This window comes from Tauraco erythrolophus, chromosome 4 (genome assembly GCF_009769465.1).
Source record: "Tauraco erythrolophus isolate bTauEry1 chromosome 4, bTauEry1.pri, whole genome shotgun sequence".
Taxonomy (NCBI): Eukaryota; Metazoa; Chordata; class Aves; order Musophagiformes; family Musophagidae; genus Tauraco; species Tauraco erythrolophus.
Genome location: NC_141468.1, coordinates 84,067,288 through 84,090,353, shown reverse-complemented (window position 1 = coordinate 84,090,353; position 23,066 = coordinate 84,067,288). Strand labels below are relative to the sequence as shown.

Genomic DNA, 23,066 nt, shown 5'->3' with positions numbered 1-23,066 from the left:
CCCACTCCCGAAATTTCACATATATTAGCAATTTAAAGCAAAGGAACATCAGTGCTAACAATTACTTCTTCTTACTCACTAAACACCTCACATCATGGCGTATTCTCACGTTCTTTTTTTGAATAATGAGCCAAATGTTGGCTAAAACACAGACATATGTGACACCATATAAGCAATGAACTCTTCTCAAAGCACCTACCCAGACGGAAACTTAGAAAGAGGTTTAATAAAATACAAAGCCCAAACAAAAAAACGGACAATGGACTGAAAATCGAACGCAGAGAACACTTGGAACTGTAGAACAACAAGAATTAAGTCAAGGCAGGTATTAAAAGATGGATTTATTTATTTTAGCCTAAGAAATGTTGGCTAGCTTAGAAAATGAGGTAAAGGTTGCTGCTGACAGACATGTACTCACTAATTTGCTGGCATTCATCTGAACAAAGAACAATTCTGGGTGGTTTTTTTTTTTCCTTCTTCCTCATATTTTCTTCTTTTAAAAATAAATGTGCAACCCTCAACTCATACAAATTAGAACAAATCCTTTAAATTATTTGGAACAGTGATGATACACACTCATTAGAAATCTAGATACACCAGAAAAGCTTGCTGGGACTAGATTTTTTTTTCCTTATTTTTTGCCAGAAAATCATTGTTTTTATAGGAAAAACAGAGACATCCCAAAGCTATTTTTCAGCACACTACGGGCTGCACCTTGTCAAAAATCAAGATTTAGTATGATTTGATCTATTTTAATGTAAGCAAAATAATAAGTTTGAATAAAAGTGCTGATGGTATCAACCCTAATTCTTGATCATTGTAAAAAAAAAAAAAAAATGGGGAACAACATATTTTCAACACATTTTGGTATCAAAACCAGGGTCTATGTGTACTGAAACTATGGCAAATACAGACTTAGCATTAAAGAGGCACTGGATACAACCATAACTAGCAGTACTGCTGAGAAACACTCTCCTTAATACAGACACAGAGCTTCTCATTTACTCTCTTGCCGAACATTTTAGTGCCACATTCCTGTTTGCACAGTGACAGAAGTCCACCAAGAAGGCTGCAGAGCATTCAGCCTCAGTGTTGTCAACAGCATTGTGGCTTGTTTTCTTGAGACTCATTTTAAGACAGAAGAGAAAACCAACTACTTGTCTTCACCCAAAAGGGACAGCGAGGTACCCAAGACTGGAAGAGCAAATTTCAAGAGAGGTCTTTTGCCAGAGTTTCCTTGGGTGGGCTCAGCTGTTATGAGCTGTTAAATCCCATTACAAGTCACCTAACTAGCTCTTCACGGGGTGTAAAGAATTTATGTTTTCATTGTAGTTACAAACCTGCCTTGCTAGAATCTTGCCAGAAACCAAGAAGTACATTAGGATGAAAGAAGGAGATATTTAGACAGAATTTACTTATTCAAACTGGTATTAGGCTAGAACTAGTCTTCATTTCTTAAAAAAAAAAAAAAAAAGAAAAATAATGAGCAAACTGGGGATTTTTAATTAATAATCAAATCCTTTTTATAACTATTCAGTACATTTTTTTTGTAATAACTGGCATCTCTTAATTTGGGATTAGATCAATGGTGAATTGGACAAGAAGCAACTTTTTTTTTTAAAGCCATCAAAAAGCCTCGGTCTGATGGCAACTTGAAAGAGCATTTGACATGAAATGAGATAAAAGACATACTGGCTCTTGGTCAAAAATTATGACATCTCTTTGGACACTGTGAAATGAACACCTGGCAACTGCATCTCTTCATTATCAGACACTTAATGATCTGCAGGAAAGATACGAGTTGGCAAAAGAGGAGTATGACACTATGACACTAACTTGGATCACAAATGCTGTGCATGAGGGGAAACAACTTCCCACAGAGATATTTTAAGTGAGATGCAAAACAAAGAGACTTGATAGAAAGGTTTTGATGGTGGATCATCAAGAAAAGCAAAAGACGTTTGTCTCAAGTGAGGTGGAGACTTTTGTCTTGGTATTTACATACCATAAACTTAGATGAACTGTCACACTTCTGTGGATGGTCATAGTTTTTTATAAGGCTACAAGACTGCATTAACATTTACTCTCTGTGCCTCAGGATTTCATACACATCACTGATAATATAACTATCTCACCTCACAAAGGGTGTCATGAGATTAATTAACATGCCCACCAAGATACACACCTCTATCCCAATTATGTTCCTCAAATTTCTTTTTCAAGAGCATTAAAAATATAATAACATTCACAGTAAACAGGAAATATTACGATGAATTATTTTCTAGGTTCACCAGCAATACTTGTATAAAAGAAAAAAAATCAGAGTGCTTGGGAAACTGTTTATGTTCCTATATAATGGGATGGTGAAGTACTGCTGTTGGTTCACAATAAAAAGGCAGACTAAACAACCAACACCGCAGCAAACTCTGATAATCCATAATTAACATTAATGGAAAACATAAACAATCAGCAAAACACTCTCCTAAATGTACAAAAGTACCAAACACGCAAAAATATGGTTTTCCAGGAACTAATTCAACTGCCAAGAAGAAAGACAATCTTACAGTAACCTCTGACTCACAAAGATGATGAAATAACTAGGATGTTGCTTGCAAGTATCATCTTAGACAATTCAGTGCTTTCAAGTAACTATCTAGAGAGAGTTGTAGAATGCTGGAACAGGTTGCCCAGAGAGGTGGTGGATGCTCCATCCCTGGAGACGTTCAAGGCCAGGTTGGACGAGGCCCTGAGCAACCTGATTTAGTTGGAAATATCCCTGTTCCTTGCAGGGGGGTTGGACTAGATGACCTTTGAAGGTCCCTTCCAGCCCTAACCATTCTATGATTCTATGATCTAGGACCTGGATGCTGAAACAGATGGAGAGAAAAATCAGGGTTTAATCTCGCGTGTGGATTCAGAGGTCACTAGGAGATGGAACAGAGCGAGAGTAAAATAAACTTTGCAGCTCTGAAAATAATTGTCACAATGAGTTACCCATCTCTCAGAGAAAGGGTGTCCGTCTGTAGGAGAACTGAATGAAAAAATTCTCTCTTTCAGTGGAATCCTTAATCCTTCCTAATAGTCTAGAAACATCCTTTGGCCAACTGTGCTTTGAAGGCCATTAGTCTGTAAAGAAATACGCTAACCTTGTGCATCCCACTTCTCTGCAGCTTGAGGCCAACCAGGGTGCTCACCACAGCAGACAGGCTGCTTTGAAAATAGTCTTTCAAAAAACCAAAGACGACTTAGGAGACGGGCAAAAGCCGCTCAGCACCAGGCGCTGAGCCTGCTCGTGCTCAGGGTCTGGCAAAGGCACTGATAGGAGCCGCTTCAATTTCCTGCTCTACCCACAAGTTCTCCTGTTTGACCTTGGGCAAGGCAGTCATCCCTTCAATGCCTCATTTCTCTCTGAAATAGCAGCCACGTGTCATGGCGCTGTTATGAAAATAAATAGGGTTATGCAAACAGATCCCAAATGAACCGTGTATCTGTCACAGGGAAAGAGACAAACGAGCACGCTCAGGAGCGCTAAAATTATAATAATCACCATAAAGTTAGGAACAACATTACTGACATGTCTTGGTAAAGACTCCCTTTAGCCTGTGCAATTCATTATATTCCTAAATAATTTCACAGTATTTCAAACTCCTGTTTAATACGACAAAGCTCCAAACAAAACCATGGACTGTAGGGAACAACCTGCCAGAGGGCAAAGAAACAAAATTATCTCAAATATTGTTCCCTGCTCTCAATTTTCATAGGTTCATGGAGGACCTATGGTCCATAGTCCATAGCTTGGTGAAAATTATTATTTTATTATCTCCCATGTCATTATTTCAAAAAGAAAACTTCAAAACCTGCAGTGCATTACAAAGAATAGTGTAAAAAACTCTTCTCAAAACTGTACTCAGTCTGCTCACAATTTCTTGACAAATTCCAAACACACAAAATGACATGCACCCGAAGCGGGGGGGGGGGGGAAAAGTCAGATCTTCAAAAATCAGGATTTGAAAAGCACTCTAGACGCATGCTTCATTTCACAGACAGGCAAAAACCGTCACCAGTTTAGAATGAGTTCATACGTTATAGGCAAACAGTTAGGGATAGGAAAAACTCAGAAATGGTCTGATGGAGGCCCACCAAGCTCAAGACAGGTCTACCACATTGTTGTACCAGAAACGGCACAGGACCTGTTTCTCAAGAGGTTTTCCATCTTCTTGGCAAAACTGGAAATACTGAAAAAGCTGCAGCTGTTGACTGCAACAGTAACATTATGGCATTTCTCATTTTTCAGTCAACAATAGTAGTTGGTGCGTGTAGGCACAAGGAATGAGCATTAGATTAAATTAAACTAAATTTACCTTCAAGTTTCAACAGAAGTTTGGTTTGCATTTGGACTGAAAAAGTCTGATTCAGAGGCAGGCCTGGAATTTCTGCTTAATCCAAACTTGTTTGCCTGACCTTTCAAAGTCATTAAACAGGAAGAAATGGGTCTTAAAAAAATACAACCTCTTATTTTATGAGCCTCTGGCCCACTTAAATGTTGGCTGAAAATACACATTACAACTTTATCCTGTATACCCTTACTCAGGTGGACAATTGTACTGACGTAAGATTTTTATTTTTAAAAAATTTTTTACTCTCTAATTCTGTTCAACATATAAAAATAACAACAACAACAAAAAACTTTTATTCCACACCACAACACGAAAGAAAGAAAACCAAAATTAGGTCAGTAGAATAGAATGCTATTGATGCACAGACATAGTAATTGAAAAATACCTACTTTGTGAATTCAAAAGCAAAGACGCCTATTTTTTTATGACTCCAAAATTACAATAATTAAATAAATCCAAGACTAAGATAGAGACACACAAAGAGAGAAAATAAAAAGAAACACTAGTGTTCACTCTCCTAGGAGAAACAAAGATGACCCTACCTTAAATAATTCAAACTCCTTCTTTGGCATCAACAGCTACCAATCCACAAAGGATATTTGCAATTAAAATAAATGCATACACATCCATTAGGATCAAAATTACCACCTCTAAGCAAATAAGCAGAAAAAAAAAAAACTTAAAGGAAAAGATATTGCTGTTTCTCTATCAACTTTATCCTCGTGTTAGACTCTACGCAATACAGACATCAGCCTCGATCTATAAAACAAATACAAATATACAAATATTTGGACATATCAGTGGGACATGCAGATATTTTAGCTCTCCTGTGTATGTCCTCCTCCTCCTCCTCCTCCTCCACACACACACTTCAAAAGACATTTCGCTCCTAAGGAGCAGACAGTACCTGGATGGTGCGGGTATACGCAGGCTCTGACCATCCTGGACCACCTTCTTGATTCCTCAGAGGATCCAAAATGTTGTTTGGCACAAAGCCTGTGCTGCCGCTTTTATTCTGAACCTTCCACCACTGCTTTCTGTCATCCAGAATCTGAAATAATTTGGTAAATTAATTATGGATTTTTTCTGACTTTCCTCCTGCCAATACTTAGACTGTGCATCGTTTCAAAACAAAACCATAACTTTGCCAGGTTCTGCAATTGCCAACAGATCTTACACAGATGTCCCTAAGGCTTCCCTAACCCTGTAGGCTTCCCTGATTATCACCATCGCTAATCCTACATGGCAATACTGCACCTTTCAAAACGTGGCTCTCAAGATAAGATAGGGAAGAAAAGGGTGTAATGAACCTCTGTAAACTCAGACATGTGCTGGGCAAGACAGCGGAACGAACATCAAATACTTGCCCAGAGAGGCTGGCATCTCTCTACAACCTACACGCTGTTGACAAAAGGAGTAAGAAACCACTAATAACCCAAGGAAAAGTGCATCATTCTAGGAGAGCACAAATTTGGAGAGAGAGCACTTCTGAGTAAACAGGGAACTGGAGCCGGATGGCCAGGAGAAGTCTGAAATCTGACTACTTGGCGTGCAATCTCATGCACACCATTTTCTCCCTCTGTTTCTCCCTCCCTTCCAAATGTGTCTAGCTTTCAGGGCACCAGCTGTTCCAGGAAACCCTTTCACTATGCCCTCTGTGTACACAGATAGCGTTTACCAGAGCCACTTTTTAAAATAAGCAACACCAGAAAAGACGGAATAAACACACAAACATATTTCTAGCATGGATCTCTACAGCATCAATTCATAAGCCAGTGGAGAATCTCTGGTTTTCTTGTCTATGACGCAGAACAAATAAAATGAACCTTTCCTATTAAGGGAGAATTGAAGCAATCAATCATTAAGGACAGCCACAGGGTCCACAGGAAAGGTACCCTCAGCTTTCAGTAGTACCAGAAATTCCTGTTTTCTCTGCAAAAAAACATTACCTCTACAATCTCTTCTTTCATGACAGAAAGCTCACTGTTGTTTCTTGCCATAAATTCGTACTTGCACTTGGCATATTTCTTGGTCTGTGCTTTACTGTGTGCTTCATAGTTTCTGCAAAGCAAAGAGCAACCTACTGTTCAGTGAGACATTCGGGCAAATAAAAACACAGACAAAATATCCTCTTCCAACAACCTGCAAAACAAACAAAAAACCCTGCCCCACCACGCTATGATGCTGCTGTAGAACGACCTATTCGTAACACACTGATTTTAGTGCCAAAAAAAAAAAAAGAAAAAAAGAAACAAAAGAAAGAGGCAGTTGAGCTACATGGACCTCCAGAATCAGTCATCTTTATTGGCTCACTGCTTGCAAGATGTGTGATAACAACTTGGATTAGCAGGTGCCATTGTTTTAAAATAAACACGTACACTGTATTTAGTCTGTTTTCCTTCAGTAGGTCAATCATTTGCCATAAAAAACAATGACTATGCTTGATATCTTGTGCTTTGTATGAACCGTATTGCTAGTGTTCATCACAAATTGTTTCAAATACATAACAAATTTTTGCCATCAACATCAATAGAATTAATAGAATTAAATAGAATTAATAGAATCAATAGAATTAAACTCTCAAAAAAGCTCGCCTACTGTAGATCAGTTTTCTTAATTGACCAGAAGGTACCATGAACTCTAACAACCTTAAGTTACTGTATCAATTAAAAATGAAAAAATAATTTCTTGGCAGTTACAAACAGGGTGCATTGTAGAACAAGGCATATCACAGCTTAACTCCGTATCTTTCCATTTCCATGAGGAAAGACCTGTTCAGAGCACCTTTGGGTAAGAAGCTACTAGGTTCTTTGATGTAGCACCTCTTCAAGTCCAGAAGCCTCCCAGCCCCCTCAAAACAGGTCCAAAAGAAACAGTAACATTATTCACTTATTGCAAATTACACCAAACAACCCAAATCCATACCAAGTAGCAAAGTTTTGAAAAAAAATAAGAATCCAAACAGATAATGAAAATATGAAGCAACTGACGGCTTGAAATGCTGCACACAACACTGCAGCCCAGGGACACGAATGCAGATGGTTGCTGATGGTGGTGCAGTGTAACCGTGGTCCCAAGTGTGCCTGAGCAATCCAGGAGTTAGCTAGCTATGGCATGGCTGTGGAGAACTGTCTCACTTGACTTGATGAGCAGAACAAAGGAAGAGTTGTATTTAGACCAAAAGATTATTCCGAAAGAAAGACAAAAAAGTGTTTAAGGAGAGAGTGAATCATAGAATCATAGAATGGTTAGGGCTGGAAGGGACCTTCAAAGGTCATCTAGTCCAACCCCCCTGCAAGGAACAGGGATATCTCCAACTAGATCAGGTTGCTCAGGGCCTCATCCAACCTGGCCTTGAACGTCTCCAGGGATGGTGCATCCACCACCTCTCTGGGCAACCTGTTCCAGTGTTCTACAACTCTCATGGTAAAAAATTTTTTCCTAATATCCAACCTGAATCTACCTCTCTCTATTTTAAAACCATTACCCCTTGTCCTATCACAACAGGCCCTCCTGAACAGCCTCTCCCCATCTTTCTTGTAGGCCCCCTTGAGGTACTGGAAGACCGCTATAAGGTCACCCCGGAGCCTCCTCTTCTCCAGGCTGAACAGCCCCAACTCTTTCAGCCTGTCCTCATAGGAAAGGTGCTCCAGCCCTCTTATCATCTTCGTGGCCCTCCTCTGGACCCTCTCCAACTGGTCCATGTCCTTCTTATGTTGGGGACTCCAGAACTGGACGCAATACTCCAGGTGAGGTCTCACGAGGGCAGAGTAGAGGGGGAGAATCACCTCTCTCGACCTGCTGGCCACGCTCCTCTTGATGCAGCCCAGGACGCGGTTGGCCTTCTGGGCCGCAAGAGCACATTGCCGGCTCATATTGAGCTTCTCGTCCACCAGTACTCCCAAGTCCTTCTCCTCAGGGCTCCAAGGATGAACCCCAGCCTGCAGATTAGCTGTTACGAGGCTGAAAGAGGTGTGAGTAATCTCAATTTCTTCCGCCACCCACTCAAAATTCAAATCATTTTGAACTCATTTCTTACTGTCTCAGGGATATGACTAATGTACCTCTGAAGGTGCTTTTCAGGCTGGCTTTCCAAACTCATTTCACCAACTGCGTCTTCCTACCTTGTCCACACCTAACTATCCTGATCCCTTCAAAAAACATAACTCAAGGAGAATTTTTAAAAATGCTTACATTTCAGTTTTACTCCACTCTGTTGCAACCAACAGCAACTTCCCCAGAACGTGGGCCAGGAAACAGCTATATGCTTCTGAAGAGACCATAATTCTTCAAGCCCAGCTCAATGAGCCAAACAGTTTACTTAGGGCATAAACGTTCTCAACACTTCCCTCCATACATCCTCCACTGTGTTATCTCACTGCCTATCAGACATACCGTAACTGCAGCCCTCCGCTCTCCAGTGCACACTGCTCAAGGGTCTACTGGATTGTAGAGACTTCCAGGGTGCTTTTCATCAAACGACACAAGTGCAAGATCAAACTACATTGAGGGTGGTGAGGCACTGGAACAGGTTGCCCAGAGAACTTGTAGATGCCCCATCCCTGGAAGTGTTCAAGGCCAGGTTGGATGAGGCTTTGAGCAACCTGGTGTAGCGGAGGGTGTCCCTGCCTATGGCAGGGGGGTTGAAACTAGATGATCTTTGAGGTCCCTTCCAACCCAAACCATTCTATGATACACAGCATACTACTTTCAAACACCACAAAACTGGCTGAAAAACTATTCAGTTCTCTTTCAGCATCAGGGAGAGTCCCCGATATACCTAATATCACACTGAAAGTTTAAGATGCTGACACTTGGTTTACATCACCCAAGGAAAGCATACCTTACTGGAGGTCATTGAATCACAGAATGGTTTGGGTTGGAAGGGACCTCAAAGATCATCTAGTTCTAACCCCCCTGCCATGGGAAGGGACACCCTCCACTACACCAGGTTGCCCAAAGCCTCATCCAACCTGGCCTTGAACACTTCCAGGGATGGGGCATCTACAAGTTCTCTGGGCAACCTGTTCCAGTGCCTCACCACCCTCTAGGCGAAAAATTTCTTCCTTAGATCTAATCTAAATCTCCTTTCTTTCAATTTAAAGCCATTAGGTCCTGGCACATTGGAATAAGGCTCACTGAAGTTCCCTGTGATTGAAATTTCCCTGGACAAGGTATAACCTACCTGTCCCTCAGAAGGTAGTGGGTGGCTCAGTCACTGCCTTTGGACTGCTCATTAGGAACGTCAGCTTTGAACAAGGACCAGCAAACGATGGCTGAAAGGGTCAGCTTGAATTTCTCCCTCCCTCCCCTAAACCCACTCCTCAACCTACTTCTTCACAGATGCTTTAAAATTTATCTTTAAACAGAAGTTACCTGGGGCAGTACATATCAACAGCTTTCCCCCAGTAACGAGATCCTACCAGAGCAGGTACTATATGTCTCAAGAGCCAATTAACAAATGGAAGTCTGTGCCGTGTTGAGCAGGCTGGGAGATAGAGGCACACTGTGGATGTCTGCATCAGCTCCAGCCATCTAGACTCCTTCCTGCAATCAGTGGCGAGAAACGGGCACCACTACAGCATGTCTCACTTCCTATCTTTCAAAAGGCTAATGTCACCTTACAGGAGCTGCTTCTTAGAAACACCCCTTTCTCTTTACCCTCCACAAAGGAGGCTTGGATGACTCTTTCAGTTGCAGTCAGATACACTGATACCATCAATGGTTCAATGCAGTAAGCCTCACTCTCTAAACCCGAAATGAAGGCAACAACATTTGCACGGAATACTCTTACTCCGAAAGGACAAAGCAGGTCTTATTACATTACAGATAAGAGAGAAAGGAATTTAGAGTACAGATCATCCAGATTTCAAGCTGACTGGTCCTGAAACACAGAAAGTAATCAAGTTTGAGAAAAAGATTAGAGATGACTACTACTGCTGTTGTTCTTATGAAGAACAAATCCAAAGTTCAGGAAAAGAATCGAGTCTTCACTCTGCACACCACATGGGAATATGTTTGCATGCAGATTAACAGGATCTTTTAGCACATAGCTCAAAACTAGAGGTCATGCCAAGATTTTCTTCAAAAGAGTTATATTTGTTTTAGCCAGCAATCTGATCCCCAAAAATTAAACATCTTCCGTGGCACATAAACTAAAATACTCTTTATATGGTGTATACAGACAATGGTTTGGCACGGGAGATCATTTCCAACACTGCTTTACCAATTTACTTCCAGTTTGTACTGGTATAAATTGTCCCCACAGACAAGGTCGAGACTCCAAGGATCACTGTGTTTGATCTTGTCATGCTAATCAGATTTAGGCTAAAATGAAGGGGAAGAAAGAGGATGTGCAAAAAGACACTGGCTGCTATGCAAACATTTCAGAGCATTTTTCATAATATTTGAAAGAGAATGGAAGAAATAAGGAGTTACCATACTGAAAGTAGATTTTTATGCACCAGTCCAGAAAACAAAAGCAGGAGACTATGGAACACTAAGTGAGCAGCGAAACAAATTGAACAATCATTCAAAACAAGGACAGATGAATCTCAGAGCAGTTGTGTCATTCTTTGCAGTTCTGAAAAAAGTAAAGTGCGTATTTAAAACCATGAAACAAAGCAGAAACAAAATTTGAACCCCAATAGAAGGATTCCGTGTTCTCAATCGGGTTGGAATTCCACTACATCGTTTTTGACAGAAGCATCGATTTAACAGCACACCCAAACAGGGCAGTTCCAGAAAACCAGAAATAATGATCTTTTCCAGACACAACCAGAGGTGATTACAGAGACCGCCACCCCAACAGCACGAAGTTGGGACAGTTATCCACAGCACCACGTACGCCGTTGACTCGGTGTTACCTATCTACGTGTCGGCTAACGGTTTGCTTAAAGGCAGCAACAGCCGCCCCCTGGTCCAGCAGAGGCCCTCTTTTGTAAACGGTGTTACTGAATGCATACCCGTCGGATGGAGGGTAGTCGGGAACACCGGGAGGCTGGAAGACAAAAAAGAAACAAAGTGGATCAGTGTCACCAGCAGCACCGCCCAGCTCACTTAATCCCGCAGCCCTGGCGTCCCCGTCAGCATCCACGCGTCCTCTGCTATGAGGAGTTAATAACTCCTGCGTTTCAAATACATAAGCAGGGAGATCAAAAGGATAAGAATAAAAGAATTTCTATCCTAAGTCATCCCACTGCATTAATATTGCAGTGGATGCTCTTCAGAAAAACAGTTCTCCGGGGCAAGGTCCGTGTCATCTCTCAGATATCGTTACAGCAACACAACTTACCAACAATGGCTGAAAGGCTTTAAAATAAACTGCACTGAGAAACCTCTTTGAGCTTTTGTTGGAGGTGTACACTTAACGTCAGAAACTCCTAGCTAGCTAACAGGGAGTCTGTGTAAGAAACAAAACCTCCCAAGTAAAATTATCACTCTATTGTAGCATCATAATATCAAGTCATATGACTACAGTGGAAGAAGAAACGCAAAAAGGAATGCGGTAGTTGGCAAAATTAAGGATTTTAATTAAGGAAAATAATCACAATTGATCACAGGCAAATATATAAGAATATTCAAGTTCAAAAAGAATTTCCTAAAGCTTAAAAAAGTACACCTTAAATCCAGCAATGATAATCTGCTTCTAAGTTCTGCTCCTAATAATTCTAAGAATCATTTTAACCACCATTCCTCAAAATAAAACCAAGCTATGCAGTTCATTTCTGGAGATGACGATATTGAAATTGCTTATTCTAGATCTTTTCCTTATCCCACCATCCAGTTGCAGAAGTTAGAAAGTTGAGATTCATCAGAAATTGCCAAATCTCTAAACCTGGTTTGTTGGGTTTTTTGGTATTGGGTTTTGTTGTTTTGTTCTGTTTTTTTTTTTTTTTTCTGTCTGTGTGGCTACAGAGAAGCTGCTCACCTAATTTCCACCTCCAAGTATCTGAGCTGGCACCCAGGACACTTGCCTACGGGGCTGAGGGTTTATGAAGAGAAATTAAAACCACACAAAAACACCCATACATAGAATATTCTTTAAAACTATATTATTAAGACACCTCTGAAAAAAATCTCAAGTGTCACCTAGCTTATACCTTACATCAAAGGACATCCAGGAAGCAGGAACCCGTTTTACTTCAAACACAAATTATGTGCATTGCCTTAGCCTCACTGGACTCTCCATCACCAGTTCCCTGTTGTTTCACTGCCATTTGAAGTCTTCATCATTGAACTGACTCCACTTTGAAACCCCTCCGGTGGAGTTGTGTGCGTGACTAGATCTTAAGATTCAGGAATCATAGAACCATAGAATCATAGAATGGTTAGGGCTGGAAGGGACCTTCAAAGGTCATCTAGTCCAACCCCCCTGCAACAAACAGGGATATCTCCAACTAGATCAGGTTGCTCAGGGCCTCATCCAACCTGGCCTTGAACGTCTCCGGGGATGGAGCATCCACCACCTCTCTGGGCAACCTGTTCCAGTGTTCTACAACTCTCATGGTAAAAAATTTTTTCCTAATATCCAACCTGAATCTACCTCCCTCTATGGAGGAAATGAATGGAAATGAATGGAAAGAAACAAAAAAAAACTCAACAACAAAAAAAGCAGTTCTCGAGCAGGAACCTCCAACGCACTTTGCCAGATGCCAGAGCAGCCCCTGCCCAGCACTCCCAGTGTGGCACAGCTCTCGACATGCCCCCTGGGTCCTCGGGAGAGAAATGTCACACCGAAACAAACACTTGAATTCTCATTTTTCCAGCACCCTTCGTTAAACAAGCTGTTACTACAGACTTCTGAAAGAAAAATTCTTCTGGTATCACTCCAGGGCGGTCCTTTTGCTACAGACAAAGAGCAATTCCCACTCGCCCAGCTTTTTCCAGCTGAGCACCCATTTCACAGCTATTAAGCAGCTTTTTCCTCTAGGGATGTGCTGAGGAGGCACAGACGAGGAAGCCAAGGTACCCAGGTCAAACGTCTTGGCCAAGACCACATGGGAACCAGGGACAGCCATGAAACGAAGGCCTGCCATCCCAGGTGCCAGGCACACGAACGCCTAAGGTGAACTGGGATTTATGTATTTTTTTCGTCTTCTGAAGATTAAGACAAAGATGCTAAGTCAGCACAATTACCAACCCAACCAATATCACCATCATGACAAAATGAAATCGGCTCCCTGAAACACGAGCAGCCAAAATCCCTCAATGTATTGTCCCCCTCCAAATTCACTTGAACTTATTAGATATATGAGTAATAAATGAAATTCTTACAATTGTCAGAAGAGAAAAATTTATGTTGTTCTTTTTTTTCAATGCTATTTTACCTTTTTTTAAGTATTATTTAGAAGGACCATAATGTAAACAAAAATCCTGTATGGAAACATAGAGCAGCAGTGAAACACTGAGACAATGCTTGATGAGGGTTGTTTGGAAGATGACTAGGGAAGCGGGTTACAGGGATAGAAACAGCTAAATTTCACATTACTGTGCCCATTAACTTCACTAAATGCTTTTTCTCTCAAAAGAAATCACAGGCAATAACTTAGGTTTTGGTGCATTTATTCTTGTCTATTTTGTTAGGCATAAAGCCAGTGTTTTAAGTAATCAAATATGTGCCACGTTATCCTCCTTTGCTTGGCAGACTTTTTACCCAGTTTGTTCTTCTCTATAGCAGAGCAGACTTTTTTTTTTTTACACTAACAGAGATTTTCATGAAAACAAAGTTTTATTGTGACAAGCTTTCAATGGGCATTTTTGATAAAACTTTCACTGGGGAAGCTTTGCTGTCTCCAATAAGAGAATCACTCTGCAAGAGAACACCATCTCACAACAGCCAAATATCTTTCCCTTGAATCTTCTTCTACATGTGCATAAAAACAGATTAAAAAAAAGTATATTATACATATTACAAAATCAAGATAAATTCCAGTATCATCACATTAAGATGTACTCCAAATATAGTACTGGCGTAGATTGCTTCAGGAAGATGGAAAAGACTAGACTGAACCTAGAAAATTCTTGGGTGTACTTCCATATCACAGCTGTCAACAGGGGATCTTGGACTAACTAACACTTGATTGACACTAAAGCTGGCATAGAAAAAGAAATTCAAATTTTAAATTAAAGCTTGTGTCCTCCCAACAACAAAAACCTTCCTAAAGTAAAAATTTTGTATGTTTAAAAAGGCAATAGCTTTTTTTTTTTTCTGAATTAAAAAGCAACAAAATCCACTTTTATTCTTCAAATTGTCAGATAAACTACAGTACATTTTCTGGCCAATTCTACTGAAAAGGAGTAGAGGGTATAATCTTAATAGTCAGCCTCTGTTTCTCAACAAAGTTAGAAAATGCACCCTGGTTTCTCAGAAGGCTTTAGATGTTGGTGCACGTTTCCATTCTCCAAACAGAATAACCTGGTTTTTGCTAAATTCATCACATTTCTTGGGACAAAAGGATAGGAAAATGTTCCTGTGCAATAATTCTTCTAATTGGCAGTTGTTTTTCAGTAGTAGATCTAAATTACCAGACATGGCATTACTCTGATAGCACTTTCTTGCAACACTTAGAAAGTATCAAGAAATTAATGAAAGGAATATTTGTGAAGGAGCAGCTTGAATCCCAAATTCCCTAAAAAGAGGTGGTTTTTTTTTTCCTTTTTGTTTGTGTGCTTGTGCATGGGTGCATGTTTGAGAACACTGTGGTTCAAATTCTGCCCGAAGTATATACGATCGAAATCGATGAGATCTGAAAGCACACACCAGGAATCAAACTGAACCGTAGGGGCTTGGATTGTCCTCCCAGCTGAGGTGAGAAAGTGCACCAAGTCTGAGCAGAGAAGTAGGCAAAGCCTTATATTTTTTCCCTAATCACATTTTTGGTGTCTGAACAGGTATTTGGTTTCATGTAACTTTAATATAAGGATGGTGAGCTTGCACTGATGGAGCGTGGTTACTCCAACAACGTCCCAGAACGTTTTCTTTATGAAAGAAGCAGTTGGTGCTGCCTCCAGCTAATAAACAAAATTCTGTCGCAGGTAACCTACCTCAGTTGACAGTCTTTTCATTTCTTGCTTCCGCTGTTGCTCTGCAACATTTGCCACTGACTCAGCCAACTGATTGAGTTCTTGCTCCTTTGGAGCTCCCATGAAGTTGAGCAAAGGAGGCTCCCAACCATTTCGGAACCGGGGGACATAAGGTGGAATAAAATGGTCTTTGGGCCAGTCCGCTCTGTACAAAAAGTAAATTAGAGAGCTGTATCAAGGGCCATACAAATATTGGTTTAATAAGTTTCCTAAAAATTAAAATGCTTTAGATTTTCTTCTGTTTCCATTTCATTTTGTAGCTGCAGGTCAAACGACAGGCTCAAAGGACAAATTTGGATGTTCCTGGTCTTGCAGCAGAGTGAGCTCAAAGAAAGGGAGGACCTGTAACGTCACTCTCCCTACTCTGAGAATGTTTGTCACTCCGTGCTCCAGGACTTTCCACGCACCTTCCTTACCAGTAAAACACTCTACTTTTTAATCAATCAATTAATTCATTAAAGAAACCCACTTGATAGATATTTGTGTTCCAACTTGAAATCTAAGAGCAAGGATGAATCAACACAAAATACATGAGGCGTTTCCAGCCCAAGTGATCGCACGCTTCATCATCATCAAATGTACTTAACTATCACAGATTACACAGTTAAAATGCACTTTGCTAATTTAAGCTTTTTATTTTGCATGTTCTATTTACCTAAGTAATTTCAAACTACATACTTACCTCAAAACCAACAAATGCATAAAATAGTTAAATTTTTAGCTAAGGCTAACCATAATAGTGCATCCAGTAAGTGCAACGTGTTGGGTGCGCACACATAACATGGTTCAGTCAATCAAGATTGTTTAAAATTTATAAGTATTTTCTTTATAGCCTTGTGATGCTTTTGAAGAAGTAAAGATATTGTAAATTTTTAGCTTTTGATTATTATTGTAAATTGAAAATAGAAATCTGTATCCTGTTCTTCAATATTTTGTCACTTTTTACTGTAGCTTCTTCAAACTGATTTTTAATGCAGTCTAGATAGCTGGGTTGGAAAAATAATGGTGAAAAACGACTGGAAAGGCACAGTGCAGAAAAAAATGACTGCAAGAGGATATGTCAAGAGGTTCTTGATACCATGGACAAAACAAAAATTTCTGTCTGCATTTTCTTCCTCCTTGAGACCCTTAAAATCAAACCACACCCAAATCCCACTGAGGCTAGAGTTCCTTCCCAAAAACTTCAGAGAACACTTCTGAAAAGTCTAAAGCCTAACAAATGAATATTGAGTTTATTGGGGAGTGGATAACCTAGTTGAGATCATGTCAATAAATCCAAGTTTAGAGATCGTCTCTAAAATGTGCAAAAGCTTCTTCTCACCTGGCTTTGGTCCATGTGTCACCCAATGACATCCACAACTGTCCTTCCTCACTGGTGACAGTGTATCGCAGGAAGTCTATAGTATCTTTTGTTAAGAGGGGGCTGAGTACCGTACTAGCAAGCTCTGGACCTCCTGTTGTCTGTACCACCTAAATCCACGGATTAAAATAATACAAAGAACATACGTATTGTCAGTAAGGAAGTTACTGCGAATATAAGTTACGTACAGTGCCGCTAGGAAACAATTATTGCTCACAAAAACCAACCACCCAGAAAATTCTGAGAAGCTAACAATGTGTCTTAATGTCCTTAATGTCCTACAGATTAACTAAACAGCAGAAGAACTGCTGTTCTGGTCACCAACCATTTTATATTTAGACCCACTTCTGGCAATGTTGTTTTTGCTCTACCCATCAAAACCACACATACTTCCATTAGACAGATATATGGCCAGGCTTTCAACTCTCCTCCTGCATTATGCAAATCATCTCAATTTTTTATTGTTAATTAAAAATTATAATGGCAAACTGTAACACACAAAGCTAAAGATGATTTAAATAAATATATGTAATAGATGGGAATATATGCAGAAAAGGATATAAATTATTTTCTAAAGAGAATTTCATCCTAAGATATACACATTTCTCCTTAGTTATTGTCCAGGGACACAACAGTCCAATCTTTTTATCCTAGAAAAAAGGTGACAGAGCATATAAATACAACAGTTCTGAAGGAAAACACCAAGAAAATTATAAAACCTTACCATATGCAGTGGAGTAAAGAGAAAATGAACCAGTTCAGCTGCACTAGGATTCTGAATATGGAACTTTAATTTGGCCTGAAGGAACGGGAAAATGATACGTTTTAAGATCTGGTTAACTTTTATCACAATAAATACTTCACATAAGAATGTCCATCCCTGGTCAAGCCACAGGTCCACCTAAGCCCAATATTTTGTCTGCAACATCCACTAAGTCCAAGTGCTTATTCACCTAATTGCTTTTAAATCCACGTATATCTTTAGAACCTATTATGCAAAAAAAAAGAAGTTCCACAATTGAATTATATACTCTTTGTGAAGAAGCATCTCCTTTGGAAACTTGCCACCTCTTAGTTTCATTAGTATGCTGTAGTTCTTTTCCAAATGAAAACTGAGCAATCCTTCTCTACTCACTTTTTCCAGTGATGCTCATAACCATTTACAGATTTATTACATTCTTCCTCTGTTTGGTCTTTTCCAAGCTAAGTAATTCCATCGAGCATTCTTGTCCTCCCTGTACCTTCTTCAATTTTGCTACACTGGGAACAAAATAAGGCCAGGAAACACAACAGCATACTAACGTTCTTTATTTGTTAATTTTCCTTCTGTTTCCTAACGGTTCTCAACACTTCTTTGATTGATCACCATTGAACACAGATGACGTTCTCCCAGGAATCTGTATTATATCAACATTTTGTTGTGATTTGTTTTACACATGCAGATTTTCCCCATCTGTCCATGGCTCTATCATATCTATCAGTATTGAATTTCATCTGTCACTTTATCTGCTACATGAAATATTTCTATACTCTTAGCCACTACACTCCCCATTTGCCACACCACCTGTAAATATGTTGGACATCAAAGGCCTCTGCAGAGGCGTGTGTGGGACTTCACTGATGAATTTACTGCACTTTAAGAACCAGCATTTTAGTCCTATAGGTTGTTTTCTATTGCACCAAAAAAGAATCTAAGAAGCTACATTCAAACTCTCAGTAGCTCAGTTTCCTTAAGAACTTCAGGGTGTGCAACCTTTCTGGATGTGTTTTGGAAATCTAAAGGAACAAAATCAAAGACTTGATGGATTTGTAGAGATTATTGTTTTGCAAGACACGTCTGCCTCTTCCTCAATTTAATATACCTGTCCACACACTGCATCCCATGTGCAGGTACCTCAGGGGTACCTGGTTGTCACAGTCCCTCAGATCCTTGGAATGAGTTTAAAGATTATCAGCATTACCTTAACCACTTCTCTTCCTCTGGAAGAAAGGCAGTTTGAGAGAGGTTACACACCATACTGTGTGGTCTGATGACTTAGTTTTTTGAATAGATGGATGAATGGTGCCCATTCAAACAGGGCTTCTACTCATCTGCCCAGTTCTTCACTTTGAAACAGACAATATTTTGTGCCCTCCCATAAAAAATGATTTTCATGAACACACCATCCACTATCAAGCTTTTCCAAATAAATATATGCATTTAAAAAAATAAATCATATACTTTCTCTGATATAGCTTCTTGGAGGATTTCTTTTATTTACTGATCATCTGTTGACCATGCAGGCTCCAGAAGTAGGAAGCGTGCCAGAATGTGTTTTAAAAAGTTATTGTTCTTTTTATTGCATCTTGCTGCCTGTTCTATTCCTCAAACTGCTTTTGGCTAGCCTCATTCTGCTTTTACATCTAGCCTTCCAAAGTGTGCCTCCAAATGAAGAAAGGAGGAGGATGTGTTTTTACTTCTAATAACTTCCTATACATTGTTCTTCGGTCATAACAACTTTCTTTCCGTCTTTCTAAATTTTTTTTGACAGATGGTACACATTTTCTAGGAGCTTTCAGCACAGTGTTTTAAAGCAGTTTCCATTCTACTGGCAAAGACTTTATTCTTCTAGCTACTCCTTTTATTTTTAAACTAGATTTTTTATTTTATACAGTTCTCTATGTCTGACAAAGCAGCAGGAAGTGAAATTTCAGGCTTTTGTGGCTCCTGCAATGATGCTGAAGTAAAACACTGTTACAGCTCTTCAAGAGCAACATTAGAAACTAGGTCCTAGATGCTGCTGAGCACCAAAACAAGAGCTGCGGCTTCTCCTGTGCAGAAGATCCCAAGATGCACACGTCATTCTTGGGTGGAAAACTAATTCAAACGCAGAATGTGGTAAAAAGTAAGAATGAAAAAAAAAATTAACATTACAAGCACTATTTCTGAGAAGGATCAGCATTTCCGAGACATCTGCCTCCCTCAAAACAGCAGTCCTTGAAGGTCAGAATCACAGCATTCAATATAGGGTTTAAAAAAAAACCAACCAACAGTATATTCTTAACATTTCCAAATATCTCTTACAGACCTGCAATCAGAATCCATTCCCCAAGAGAAAGAAAAAAGCTGATTTGACTCAGCGAATGCAAGAACAATTTTCCCTGTTGGCATAGCTTCCCCAGCAACTGGAAGAGCCAGTCAGTATCTGAAAGTAAATGTTTTGAAGGTGTCCCACTTGCTGCCTTCCTTTAATAGCACTTGCAGAAGAGGAGATGCCAGGAGAAGGCTCTGGAATTAGCAGCTCTGCTTGTTGAGAACCTATAAAGTGACAGCAATTTGTCGGATGGAGCCTTCTGAGGCCAGAAAGGTCCTGTGTAATGACGGCAACAAGAACAGAGAGTCTGATGGGCATAGCTGAATCAAACTAAATTAAGGCCACAGCTGGTGATGCTGGCAAATATGCAACAGAGCTGTGATTCTCACAGACGATCCTAGAAATTCTTTTCCGATTTAAATTCCGATTTCCCAAGTAAAAGGCTTTAAAGAACCAGGAAAAGAAGAAACACAACAATGCTGAAAAAGAAATACGCTTATCTAGCCACTGTGTAGAGAACTTGAGGAGGAACGTCCCAAAACACAAAGGCCAACCTAGGCCAGAGGTGGCCAGCTCTGCTCTTGTCTCGGTTCCACCTTGGACAGAGAAGGAAAAGGTGAAAGTCCAAGACCAGTCAAGTATCAGCTGAGCCATCTTCCTGTGTGTCAGCCAAGGACCAAACAAGATTACATTTCCAAGTATACGAGCATTCTTGAAGAGGAGACTTGCAGATTTGCTCCTTCTTAAAGAGCAGTAGAGACCAAGACAACATAGACCGAAGGTCACAATTCCGTGGGTGGTGTGACCATCTCTGCATGGCTGGCAGCAGTAGGGCATTTAAGACCCAAAAGGTTTCTCTACATGGACAAGGTACTCGAAAAGTGAGGCAGAAAACTTGATTAATGCATTCCCAAAGACAAGATGAACTTCTGCAGCTCCCTCGGAGGCATCAACAATAAAGCATCTACTCCCTCTGGAACAGCAGGAACCTCCAAGAAAACCTAACTTAAAAACAACTACAAAGCAAATCCATCATGTTACTGATTCTTCCTTCTCCTCTTCATCTTTCACCAGAATTCTAGTTTTTCCCTTCCTACTAGTGGAATAAGACATAGGAAAACCAAAGCAGCAAAACCGACGACTAAATTAATTTGTAGTGGTAGGGACATCAAAGATCGTGTTTTACTCAACATCAGCTATCCCAGGAAAAAACTGTTAGTGCATGCCTCACGCCACCATATCCACCAGCAGTCACGTACCAGAAGATTGAAGCCATGCTTGAATTTTTGGAAGCAGTCAACAAATTCATCTGGAAGTGGTGGTTTTGCACGGAGAGTAAGAACTCCCTCTGGTGAACGAAATGAGATTTTTTATATATCCATTTATAAGGTTTATAACTTCTATAAATATTACAGATAGAGCAAACACATAAATACATAATAAATTTAATAACTTACAGAAATTTGTAAATACAGAACCATGACAGTGAGCATATTCTATGGTCACATCTCTGATTACTCACTTCCCACTGACTTCAAGCAAATGATTTTCATAGGTTTCTCTCTAGGAATATACTGTGTAGGATTTTTTGTGCTCAAAGTGAAAGAAAATTACTACATTCGTGAAAAAACAACACAAAAAAACATATTTGCTAGCGACTTCAATGATCCTTAGAGAAAAAGAATTGTGTGCAGTAAGAACTCCTACCTCCAGGTCCTTTCTTTTTACTTTTCTTAGTTTTCTTCCTCTTTGAAAGTTCAGCAAAAGCTTCAGCGGCTTTTTGAAGTTTGGTAACAAAATACTCAATGTCATCCAAAATATGGTTCAGAATTTGCTATGGGAGAACAGAAAAGTAACATTTCTCTACAGAATCTATAGTAGAAACATTCCAGAAATCAAAATGACCACACTTTCAGACACGAACTGCTTCATTGGAACAAAGTTCATGCTAAAAAATTCCATATTTATATTCGTTATATTCTTAACTTTACACACCTGTAACGTATTTTAAATCTTAGATTTTTAAAAACTTAGGGCCACTGTAAGTTCTTAAAACATGATCAACAAGATTATTAAATTTGGATTGCAATTACACAATTTGTTCACACGTTACATTTTGTCTCACAGCACATGAAAAAAATTCTAATTATTTGAATGGAGAGCATTTTCCTAAAGAGTGTAACTTCATAATCTCCTCTAGCACAAAGAATTAAGCTATTTGTTGAATGTCAGAATGCAGTTTTATAAAGAAATACTCTTTGAAGAATTGTTTTCAAAGAGCAAGTGAAGGAGAATGAATGAGCCCCTGGGGAAAACACATATACACCAATTCAGCAGGTCCCAACGATGCTGCTGAGGGCAACAGCAAAGTAGAAAAGTAGAAAGTTAGAACTGACAAATTGGGCAAAATTTGATATCACATACATCATAGGACCTGCCCAATGTTCTTGCTTATAGGAAAGAAAAGTTTAGGTTATGCACATACCTGGTCCACCTGTCTTCAGAAATGACCACGTTTATCTTCCAGATACTGCACATATCTAAGTCCTACTAAATTGATGGAAATTTTTACCTTTACATTGTTTGCTGAATTTTGTCTACCACACAAAATTACTTTTTATATTTCTAGCTCTTCACAGCAGAAAACTTTACATCATTCAGTCCTTTTTTTTTTTTTCCCATTTTTTTTTAAGAAAAAAAAAATAGAAAAAGAACTACCACCTATTCATTTTATGTCTACCACACAAACATAGCCTTCCTGGAAAGCTTTCCTCCAGAACCGAATTTTCCATGCGGAAAAAGGCTTCTCCTGAGGTAGAGCTGCAAAATTTCACAGACATTAAGCAATATCACTTGTAGTTTCTCACTTACAACATCTCTGTCAATCCTGGCTGCCATCATCTCTGCTGTTTCTTCATGATCATGGTATTGTCTGTGTTTTTCAACTGCAGAAAAAAGGAAAAAGAGTGTAAGACATCCATATATGCAGAATTAGTAATACACAAACACCTCCTATACAGCTTATGCTTTAAACCATACTAGTGTAAGAAAAAACATGGACAGAACTGTTCATACCATTCACTTTGCAAGGACTCAACACAACCTGAAAATCTTGCACCCTAATGCCTGATCCTGCCAAGTCTCATGGAA

At 39.6% G+C, this 23,066-nt stretch overlaps 1 protein-coding gene across 2 annotated transcripts in view; it reads right to left on the bottom strand.

Annotated features, from left to right (window-relative positions):
- EPS8 (EGFR pathway substrate 8, signaling adaptor) overlaps positions 1-23,066 on the bottom strand; it is a 58,128-nt gene that overhangs the window by 11,734 nt on the left and 23,328 nt on the right. The window contains exons 8-17 of one of the 2 annotated variants that reach the window (XM_086610602.1): positions 22,788-22,861; positions 21,624-21,750; positions 21,176-21,264; positions 17,567-17,641; positions 16,804-16,952; positions 15,444-15,627; positions 11,264-11,397; positions 6,347-6,458; positions 5,305-5,448; positions 4,940-4,975 (exon numbers count right to left, since the gene is read on the bottom strand). In XM_086610602.1, coding sequence (XP_086466728.1) covers positions 4,940-4,975; positions 5,305-5,448; positions 6,347-6,458; positions 11,264-11,397; positions 15,444-15,627; positions 16,804-16,952; positions 17,567-17,641; positions 21,176-21,264; positions 21,624-21,750; positions 22,788-22,861 — 1,124 coding nt within the window. The remainder of the gene's footprint in view (positions 1-4,939; positions 4,976-5,304; positions 5,449-6,346; positions 6,459-11,263; positions 11,398-15,443; positions 15,628-16,803; positions 16,953-17,566; positions 17,642-21,175; positions 21,265-21,623; positions 21,751-22,787; positions 22,862-23,066) is intronic. The other variant, XM_086610603.1, reaches the window with a different exon arrangement.